The sequence below is a fragment of the Pristiophorus japonicus genome, chromosome 32 (genome assembly GCF_044704955.1).
Source record: "Pristiophorus japonicus isolate sPriJap1 chromosome 32, sPriJap1.hap1, whole genome shotgun sequence".
NCBI classification, from domain to species: Eukaryota; Metazoa; Chordata; class Chondrichthyes; family Pristiophoridae; genus Pristiophorus; species Pristiophorus japonicus.
This window is the reverse complement of record NC_092008.1, coordinates 5,275,558-5,287,086: the sequence shown is the minus strand read 5'-3', so window position 1 is coordinate 5,287,086 and position 11,529 is coordinate 5,275,558. Positions and strand designations below refer to the sequence as shown.

The following is an 11,529-nucleotide window of genomic DNA, read 5'->3' as shown; positions in this document are numbered from 1 at the left end:
TTGGCAAGTAAATGTTGTTAATGCGCTTCAGTATGACTTCAATGGTCACCACCGTTAGATCGGCCACGGCCATGGCCACCAGGTAGCGAGTGATGCATTTGGAGAGGCCGCACTTTCCCCGGGACAGGATCACAATCGCCACCAGGTTCACTGTGTGAGAGAGAGAGAGAAAAGGGAATGATCAGCCGACTCTCCCAAAGAACCAGTCCCACTGAGGCCTGTGTGCTAATTCCAGGTTTCTCGTTGCGTGTGTTACTTGTAACTGCTTCTGTGCACACAATACTGAGCTGGGTAATAGGGGGAAAATGTAACATAGAAACATAGAAAATAAGTGCAGGAGTAGGCCATTCGGCCCTTTGAACCTGCACCACCATTCAATAAGATCATAGCTGATTATTCACCTCAGTACCCCTTTCCTGCTTTCTCTCCATGCCCCTTGATCCCTTTAGCCGTAAGGGCCACATCTAACTCCCTTTTGAATATATCTAACGAACTGGCTTCAACAACTTTCTGTGGTAAAGAATTCCACAGGTTCACAATTCTCTGAGTGAAGAAGTTTCTCCTCATCTCAGTCCTAAATGGCTTACCCTTTATCCTTAGACTGTGACCCCTGGTTCTGGACTTCCCCAACATTGGGAACATTCTTCCTGCATCTAATCCTGTCCAATCCTGTCAGAATTGTATATGTTTCTATGAGATCCCCTCTCATTCTTATAAACTCTAGTGAATAAAGGCTCAGTCGATCCAATCTTTCTTCATATGTCAGTCCAGCCATCCCGGGAATCAGTCTGGTGAACCTTTGCTGCACTCCCTCAATAGCAAGAATGTCCTTCCTCAGATTAGGGGACCAAAACTGAACACAATATTCCAGGTGAGGGCTGTAAGAGTATGACAGATTCCGGTAAAGCAAAAATAAAGTCAATGGCACCAGTAAGAGATTACATAAAGGAGGAATGCAATGAGGCATAATTTAAGATGATAGCAGAGCATACAGTGATAAACAAAATCAAGAATGAATTGTGAGGTAACAGTAAGTGACTACAATAAGATTAATAATTACTCAAAGATTGTAACAAAAGGAGAGCAACAAAATCATATTTAGCAACCCTGTTCTCATGAGAACATGAACTAGGAGCAGGAGTAGACCATTTGGTCCTTCGAGCCTGCCCCATTGTTCAGTAAGATCATAGCCGATCTTTTATCTCAACTCCACTTTCTCGCCCCATCTCCATATCCCTTGATTCCCCTAGTGTATGGAAATCTATCAACGACTGAGCCTCCACAGCCCTCTGGGGTAGAGAATTCCAAAGATTCACCACCCTCCGAGTGAAGAAATTCCTCCTCATCTCAGCCCGACCCCTTATCCTAAGACTGTGACCCCTGGTTCAAGACTCTCCAGCCCGGGGGAAACATCCTCCCTGCATCTACCCTGTCAAGCCCTGTAAGAATGTCATATGTTTCAAGAGATCACCTCTCATTCTTCTAAATTGTAGAGAATATTGGCCTAGTCTACTTATAGGACAATCCTCCCATCCCAGGAATCAGTCTGGTGAACCTTGGTTGCTCTCATATCATCTTCACTCTTTAATTCATTCGCCTTTCCAATCTAATTATTGCCTCGACCAGTGGTGCTCACCACATTGGACTTTCAGGCAAACTCCGCAGACAATGGAGTGAGACCTGAGACAAAATAAACCACTCGGAGAGTTAGAGGTTCCACAGCGTGTCTGCTCAGTGGGAGAGAGGTAACTCCCGAGTGGAGCTGGAGAATAAAATAAGACGGTGCTGTCAGAGTGTTTTTTTACTTAAAGATAAATTAATCGAATGTCAATTGACATTCTTGCAAAATTCCAGATCACATTTTTCTTTTTTATCCATTTCTATCACCGTCTACCTCCGTTCCCTCCACTTCATTTAGCTCTCTGTAATGTATTTGCTTCATGGGTTCTTTGCTTAAGAATTCAAAGCAACACATTGCTTTGAAGAACTAGTTAGTTTATTAGCAAAATGTTTAACTATCACACTGCACATTACCAGTTCAGCTATCAGGCTCGCAACCACCTGCCTCATTCCCCCGAACCCAACTGGCCGGGGTTTTATTGAGTCTTGTGAACATCACGTGACTGGCGAAACCACTCCCAACTCAACAGCTCTACAATTCTGTGTGCATACCAACAAGTGCATACATTATACACTCCCTCTCTCAACCTCAATCAGTACTGCCTCATATCCCAGTTCTGCAGGATATTGAAATCGAAAACACATTGACGTTGATTTCCCCTCGTAAGCCCGCTAGTTACTTACAATATAAATTAATGATTTGGATGAAGGAATTGAATGTAATAGCTTCAAGTTTGCAGATGACACTAAGCTGGGTGGCAGTGTGAGCTGTGAGGAGGATGCTAAGAGGCTGTAGGGTGTCTTGGACAGGTTAGGTGAGTGGGCAAATGCATGGCAGATGCAGTATAATGTGGATAAATGTGGTTATCCACTTTGGTGGCAAAAACAGGAAGGCAGAATATTATCTGAATGGTGACAGATTAGGAAAAGGGGAGGTGCAACGAGACCTGGGTATCATGATACATCAGTCATTGAAAGTTGGCATGCAGGTACGGCAGGCGGTGAAGAAGGCAAATGGCATGTTGGCCTTCATAGCGAGAGGATTTGAGTATAGGAGCAGGGAGGTCTTACAGCAGTTGTACAGGGCCTTGATGAGGCCACACCTTGAATATTGTGTACAGTTTCGGTCTCCTAATCTGAAGAAGGACATTCTTGCTATTGAGGGAGTGCAGCGAAGGTTCACCAGACTGATTCCCAGGATGGCAGGACTGACATATGAAGAAAGACTGGATTGACTAGGCTTATATTCACTGGAATTTAGAAGAATGAGAGGGGACCTCATAGAAACATATAAAGTTCTGACAGGATTGGACAGGTTGGATGCAGGAAGAATGTTCCCAATGTTGGGGAAGTCCAGAACCAGGGGTCACAGTCTAAGGATAAGGGGTAAGCCATTTAGGACCGAGATGAGGAGAAACTTCTTCAGTCAGAGAATTGTGAACTTGTGGAATTCTCTACCACAGAAAGTTGTTGAGGCCAGTTCTTTAGATATATTCAAAAGGGAGTTAGATGTGGCCCTTACGGCTAAAGGGATCAAGGGGTATGGAGAGAAAGCAGGAAAGGGGTACTGAGGTGACTGATCAGCCATGATCATATTGAATGGCGGTGCAGGTTCGAAGGGCCGAATGGCCTACTCCTGCACCTATTTTCTATGTTTCTATGTCTATGTTTCCCAATTACGAGGAAAATCTGGGTTTGCCGAATGTTGAACCCATATTGCCCATCATGTACACATTGAGACAGTGTCTGGCACTTCCCACGTAAATTGCAATGCTTACGCGGACTATTTACATTTTACACAAATCCACCTCTTTCGATTGGACTAAATAATCACCCTGTTGAATTTCTCCTCTATTCAACAATCACTCGAACCGTCATTTGTATTCTGTCCAATCATTTTTTTTAAAGACAATTGCTTATTGTAGATAAATCTCCCAATGCTTGGCCATCCCATCAAGTCAGGCTTCTGGTTGCAATACTGAAACACGCTGATCACAGTCGCGACGTAACATCCAATAGAATTCTTAGATAGTTAATCTCCAAGCACCGCTCTCACCAGCAGAGAGCCTTTGAGCCAATCACTGGACCGGTCCACTTCTCTCAGGTCTCAGACAGAGCGGTAGTTAACGCTCGATGGCCCACAACTACCGCTGCAACTAAACAGGAACTAAAGGCAGTCAATGATAACATACCAAACAACCATTCATTGCAATTGAGAAGATAGTCAATTAATAACAATGGCAAAGATTTCTTTCAATTAATATAATGACTGTGGTCCTTTCAATACCCACTGTACAGAACTACCATTATCTGGAACCCTGGACCTTATGGAGAACTCACAGACATTTGCAGCTCCAACAGCACTCGAGTAGCTCGACACCATCCAGGACAAAGCAGCCCGCTTCATCGGCTCTCCAACCACCACCTTCAACATTCACTCCCTCCACCACCGACGTACCATGGCCACAGTGTGTACCATCTACAAGATACACTGCAGCAACTTGCCAAGGCTTCTTCAACCTCACTTCCCAAACCTGCGACCTCTACCACAGTGGATGAACTGGTACTTTGTCGTGTGATTGTTAAACCTATGTTAATAAACCAACTAGTTCTTAATAGCAATGTGTAGCTATGAAAGCTTAAGCAAGGAACCAGTGCAGCAAATATTTTACACCCACCTAGAAGCACAAGGGCAGCAGGCGCATGGTAACACCATCACCTCCAAGTTCCACTCTGAGTCACACACCATCCTGACTTGGAAATATATCGGCCGTTCCTTCATCGTCGCTGGGTCACAATCCTGGAACTCCCTCCCTAACAGCACTGTGGGAGCACCTTCACCACACGGACTGCAGCGGTTCAAGAAGGAGGCTCACCACCACCTTCTCAAGGGGCAATTAGGGATGGACAATAAATGCCAGCCTTGAATGAAATAATTGACTAAATTGCTTACTTTTCGGTTGAAAAATGCTTTGTTTGTCTTTGGGTGATAACAGGATATTTCTGACAATACAAAAGACAAGTTGAAACCTCAACACAGGCAAAGATTGCACTTTCTCACAGGCTGACTATGGTCTATATTCCGACTGATGCCAGCGTCCATTGGAGATAAAGAATTCTCCAGCGCACCGTACTGGGGAATAACACATCATTACTTCTTGTGTTCAAAATTCGAAAAAGTTCAACATTTCAATCAGGAAATCCTATGAGCAAAAGACCTGTGCAACGAACTGATACAATGGAATAGGCAATTAGATCACAAACATATCGAAACATATCACGTAGGATTACGTCGTATAGACGACACAGAAACAGGCCATTTGGCCCAACCAGTCCATGCCGGCGTTTATGCTCCACTCGAGCCTCCTCCTGTCTTTATTCATATAAACCTATCAGCATAACCCTCTATCCCCTTCTCCCTTTTTTGCTTGTCCAGCCTCCTCTTAAATTCATCTATACTATTTGCTTCAACCACTCCCTGTGGTAGAGAGTTCCACATTCTCACCACTCTCTGGGTACCTACGTTTGTCCTGAATTCTTATATTGATGGCCTCTAGTTATGCTCTTCCCCACAACTGTAAATATTCTCTCTGTAGCCACCCTATCAAAAGCTTTCATGATTTTCAAGGCATCTATTAACTCACCCCTTAGCCTTCTTTTTTCAAGAGAAAAGAGACCCAGCCTATTCATCCTTTCCTGATATGTGCACCCTCGTATTTCTGTTATCATCCTTGTAAATCTTCTCTGCATCCTCTCCAGTGCCTCTATATCCTTTTTATAACATGGCAACCAGAACTGTGCACAGTACAGGAGGAAACATCTCTGTCTTATATCAATACATATCAAAACCAATATGTTACAGTGCAAGACAAGCAACAAGTGCAGCAATAGTTACACTGGTTTACACTGTCAGTATCTCCAATTCCTTACCCGTAATACTAATAGCTGCAAGAACAGGGTAGTAGATGCGTTCAAACTCAAAGATGAATGGATAGGCCATGTTCTGTATCATGGAGCAATGTCTCCGCTGCTCTGACTGAGAAGTGCCAATTCACTCAATGGAGACCTAACTTATACCGGGGGAGGGTGGCGGGGGGCGGGGAATGTCTGTTGGGACAATTAGCTGGAGTGCCTCATCAGAGATATTAGTTACATTCTGTTAAACAAACAGATTTAATCAACCATTCTCCCCAAAGCTTCATGATGTTTCTATTTTTAAGGGCTATTGCAAAACACTTTAACTTTGGAATGTCTTCCGAAAACACTATGATGACACGAAACTGCGTGACGGTGTGAGCTGTGAGGAGGACACTAAGAGGCTGCAGAGTGACTTGGATAGGTTAGGTGAGTGGGCAAGTGCATGGCAGATGCAGTATAATGTGGATAAATGTGAGGTTATCCACTTTGGGGGCAAAAATACGAAGGCAGAATATTATCTGAATGGCGGCAGATTAGGAAAAGGGGAGGTGCAACGAGACCTGGGTGTCATGGTTCATCAGTTATTGAAAGTTGGCATGTAGGTACAGCAGGCGGTGAAGAAGGCAAATGGTATGCTGGCCTTAACAGCTAGGGGATTTGAGTATAGGAGCAGGGAGGTCATACTGCAGCTGTACAGGGCCTTGGTGAGGCCTCACCTGGAATATTATGTTCAGTTTTGGCCTCCTAATCTGAGGAAGGACCTTCTTGCTATTGAGGGAGTGCAGCGAAGGTTCACCAGACTGATTCCCGGGATGGCTGGACTGACATATGAGGAGAGACTGGGTCGACTGGGCCTTTATATACTGGAGTTTAGAAGGATGAGAGGGGATCTCATCGAAACATATAAGATTCTGACGGGACTGGACAAGTTAAATGCGGGAAGAATGTTCCCAATGTTGGGGAAGTCCAGAACCAGGGGACACAGTCTAAGGATAAGGGGTAGGCCATTTAGGACTGAGATGAGGAGAAACTTCTTCACTCAGAGAGTTGTTAACCTGTGGAGTTCCCTGCCACAGAGAGTTGTTGATGCCAGTTCATTGGATATATTCAAGAGGCGTTAGATATGGCACTAACGGCTAAAGGGATCAAGGGGTATGGAGTGAAAGCAGGAAAGGGGTACTGAGGGAATGATCAGCCATGATCTTATTGAATGGTGGTGCAGGCTCGAAGGGCCGAATGGCCTACTCCTGCACCTATTTTCGATGTTTCTATGTTTCTAACAGTTCTTCTATATCCCTGGCGCATGGGCAGCCTCATTCATTCACAGCTCTCGGGGTATTTTTTGCATGTATAGCCCCATCACTTGGACAGTCGTCTGCACTGGGAACTGTACGCTGTGTGCATGGCCAAGAGCTCTCTGAAGGCAGTAGGTGACTTTTTTTGAACACAATAGACAGTTTGTGGTGCAAACACAGACGAAGCTGATGACCACTCCGGGGCCTCTCAAAATGTTTTACAATTGAAACTCACACTCGATAGGATGAAAGCGGTTAAGGTGGAAACATACCAAGCAAACCTTTTCAGTTGTTACAGAAATATTAACGATTTGACAGGCGCTCAGAATACCATGACCAGGCTGATCTGGATATTGACTATAGCAAGGGTCAGTTTCAGGACTGTGGACCAATCCGGTAGAGGGTATCACAGGAGCTCTATATATCATCATGGGATCATTTACAGTGTAAATGGGCAGAAATAATAGAAAAGCAAATTATAATTTAAATGGAGAAAAATTGCAAAGTGCTGCAGTACAGAGGTACCTGGAGGTACATGTGCATGAAACACAAAAAGTTAGTTTGCAGGTACGGCAAGTAATCAGGAAGGCAAATGGAATGTTGGCCTTTATTGCAAAGGGGATAGAGCAACTGTACAGGGTATTGGTGAGGCCACACCTGGAGTACTGCATACAGTTTTGGTCTGCATTTAAGGAAGGATATACTTGCATTGGAGGCTGTTCAGAGAAGGTTCACTAGGTTGATTCCGGAGATGAGGGGGTTGACTTATGAGGATAGGTTGAGTAGGTTGGGCCTATACACTTTGACGTTCCGAAGAATGAGAGGTGATCTTATTGAAACTTCTAAGATAATGAGGGGGCTCGACAAGGTGGATGCAGAGAGGATATTTCCACTCATGGGGGATACTAAAACTAGGGGATATAGTCTTAGAATAAGGGGCCGCCCATTTAAAACTGAGATGAGGAGGAATTTCTTCTGGTGAATCTGTGGAATTCTCTGCCCCAGAGAGCTGTGGAGGCTGGGTCTTTGAATATATTTAAGGTGGAGATAGATAGATTTTTGGGCGATAAGGGAGTGAAGGGTTATGGGGAGCGGGCGGGTAAGTGGAGCTGAGTCCTTAATTGGATCAGCCATGATCTTATTGAATGGCGGAGCAGGCTCGAGGGGCCGAATGGCCGATTCCTGCTCTTGTTTCTGTTCGAAACAACTTTAGATCATAACCAGTGCTCCGATTACCTCGGGCACAGCTGCTGGTAATGATTCTGTTGCCATTTACATCCGTTTAGACCCATTTTTTGTTTCTGTACATGTCCCATTACCACCGCTTTTGGACTTGCACCATCATCGCTTTTGTCATTTAATCTCTCCTACCCTCCACACTATCACACAGCTTCCTGCCCCAGACCCAAGCCCATCGCTTCTATTTGCTCTTCTGTTCTCTTTAATCACTCCAAGCCCCCCTCTCCTGTCATCATGCCTTTTATTTCTCCCCCTCTCAGGTACTCTGCCCTCCCAAACCCCTGCCCCAACCCTTCAGCACTCCTCGACATTCCTGCTATCTTGACGCCATCCCAGCGTTGACTCGCTCTTCGATAAGCCTACGGCTTCCCTCTCCTGGCATCCTCTGAAGGGCCCATCGAGGCGCTCATCGCTGCCTCCTTACGTGCAGCAACCCAAACTGCCCCATCCTCCTCTTTTGCCACACAAACACAAAAGTAAAATACTGCGGAGTGCTGGAATCTGAAAGAAAAACAGTTCCCGGATCATCGCTGACCTCATCTCCGCTGGAGATCTTCCCTCCACAGCCACCAAGCTCATAGTAGACCCATCGTTTCAGCTTGTTCTTGCCTCAAGGAACTCATTTACATAATGTTATATATGCAGACTATAGTTATACTCTCTGTGTAGTCACTGTATATTTGCATAAGATGGAGACTTGTTACCTGATGTACTATCAATAAGGTTTATACTGTGTATGTACTATGCTGGCACCACTAGAGGGTGCAACTGGTGGAGACCGGGGTTTCTTGCTCCTGTGGCAGAGGCTGTCCAACAGAAGGCACTGCGGTGGGAGACCTGATGGTCACCTGCACAGGTGTGCAGGGCCCAGTATAAAAGGCTGCCCACCATGCTTGTGCCTGACTCTGGAGTTACAAAATAAAGGACCAAGGTCACTACAGTTTGAGTACAAAACATTGCCTCGTGGAGTCATTCATAAGTGCTTTACAGACATAACACATAAGAACATAAGAAATAGGAGCAGGAGTAGGCCATACGGCCCCTCGAGCCTGCTCCGCCATTTAATACGATCATGGCTGACCCGATCATGGACTCAGGTCCACTTCCCTGCCCGCTCCCCATAACCCCTTATTCCTTTATCGGTTAAGAAACTGTCTGTCTCTGTCTTAAATTTATTCAATGATCCAGCTTCCACAGCTCTCTAAGGCAGCGAATTCCACAGATTTACAAGATGAAGAAATTCCTTTTAAATGGCCCCTTATTTTAAGATTATGCCCCCTAGATCTAGTCTCCCCCATCAGTAGAAATATCCTCTCTGCATCCACCTTGTCGAGCCCCCTCATAACCTTATATGTTTTGATAAGATCTCCTCTCATTCTTCTGAATTCCAATGAGTAGAGGCCCAACCTACTCAACCTTTCCTCATAAGTCAACCCTCTCATCTCCGGAATCAACCTAGTGAACCTTCTCTGAACTGCCTCCAAAGCAAGTATATCGTAAATATGGAAACCAAAACTGCACGCAGTATTCCAGGTGTGGCCTCACCAATACCCTGTATAACTGTAGCAAGACTTCCCTGCTTTTATACTCCATCCCCTTTGCAGTAAAGGCCAAGATTCCATTGGCCTTCCTGATCACTTGCTGTACCTGTATACTATCCTTTTGTGTTTCATGCACCAGGACCCCCAGGTCCCGCTGTACTGTTTCTTCCTAACTCGACTCTATTTTTTCTCCCTTTACCCAGTCTCTTCCCACCTACATCCGCCACTCCTCCGACGCCCTCCGACACTTTAACAGTTTCCAGTTTCCTGGCTCCAACCATCTCCTTGTTACTATGGACGTCCAATCCGCTCTGCGCTTCCATCCCCTACCAGGATGGCCTGAGGGCGCTCCGCTTCTTCCTCGAGCAGAGGCCCAACCAGCCCCCATTCCACCACCACCCTCCTCCGCCCGGCTGAACTTGTTCTCACATTGAACAACTTCACCTTTAACTCCTCTCACTTCCTCTAAATTAAAGGTGTTGCTATTGTAGCCCTCATGGGTCCTAGCTATGCCTGCCTTTTCGTGGGATATGAGGAACATTCTTTGTTCCATTCCTGCTCAGGTCCACTCCCTCACCTCTTTTCCTGGTGCGTTGATGACTATAATGGTGCCGTCTCCTGCTCTCGGCCTGAACTAGAAAACATCATTCACTTTGCATCCAATTTCCACCCTTCCCTCACCTTCACATGGTCCATCACTGACTCTTCCCTTCCCTTCTTCAGCTGCTCTGTCGTCATTTCTGGGGGTACGCTTTCGACCAGTATCCACTATGAGCTACATTTTCCACTCTTTTTGCATTCTTAACGGCCACTTAACGCCAATTTTACCGCTGAAATGACGTATAACGCCCATTTCGCGCCCATGGGTCGGAGAGGAATTTTCCCAGATTTTTTTCTCCCTAAATTGGCCTGGGTTTTTATCTGGTTTTTGCCTCTCCGAGGAGATCACATGGCTCCGGTTGGGGTGGAGTGTAGAATGTTTCAGTGTAAGGGGTGTCGCAGTTGTGGTGAGGCGGACTGGTTGGGCTGGGTGCTCTTTGCCTTTCCGTCATTGTTCATGGGTTTATATGTAACCTTCAGGGCTGCTGACCAAGGGCCGTGCGGCTCTTTGTCGGCCAGCGCAGACACAATGGACCAAAATGGCCTCCTTCTGCGCTGTAAATTTCTATGTTTCTAAAATGGAAACTGACAGGCATTTTTAGGAAACTTATCACCGAGCGTTACTTTCCCCATGTGCTTAACGCCAGGAAAAAATATTACCGCCTGCCCACTTTTTTTAAGGCGGAATCATCAGAATGGCCGAAATCGTCCATAATATCGCCCAGCGTTACTTTTTGCACGGAATTAACACCGAGATTCAGTAATACCGCCTGCCCATTTTTTTTTGACGTAAAGAGCATATTTGGCGAAACTAACGCCCAGGAGATCGACCACCGTCACTTTCACCACTTCGCACACATATCGGCCACAATATCGCTCGGCCAGAAAAACGCCCAGGAAAAGTGGAACTGTTCTGAACTAACGCCAGCAGTGTGGCTGCCATTTTTAAAATCGCAGGTCGCTTCATTCAAAAGGGGGAGTTTGCATTGACTCTGGAGTTCTTCTCAGGTGAAGTGAACATCTCAGCAGACATATTTTCAGACTCTGGACTATTGGGGGTTTACCCTAGGTGTATTTTAGTGAGGAAATCATTGCTTCTGATCAATCGCTACTATACTTTCATTGCAATGGGGCCAGCCATTTCTCAGCCTGCATCAATTAATACGCAGATGCTGCAGAGTGCAGATGGCTCAATGTGTGATGCACATCATTATGTCCCCAATTTAAAACGTGCAAGAATGAGGAGCAGGGCCAGACCATACACACCCCGCACGTACAAGGAAAAGAGGTCTTATCTCGACGTCTCTGACCACACC

The 11,529-nt window shown here is 45.6% G+C and overlaps 1 protein-coding gene across 1 annotated transcript in view; it reads right to left on the bottom strand.

The window, feature by feature from the left end:
* LOC139240519 (probable G-protein coupled receptor 139) overlaps positions 1-5,620 on the bottom strand; it is a 6,369-nt gene extending 749 nt beyond the window's left edge. The window contains exons 1-2 of the mRNA XM_070869063.1: positions 5,551-5,620; positions 1-150 (exon numbers count right to left, since the gene is read on the bottom strand). The exon at positions 1-150 is cut by the window's left edge and continues 749 nt beyond it. Coding sequence (XP_070725164.1) covers positions 1-150; positions 5,551-5,620 — 220 coding nt within the window. The remainder of the gene's footprint in view (positions 151-5,550) is intronic.
* Between the last annotated feature and the right edge of the window lie 5,909 nt (positions 5,621-11,529).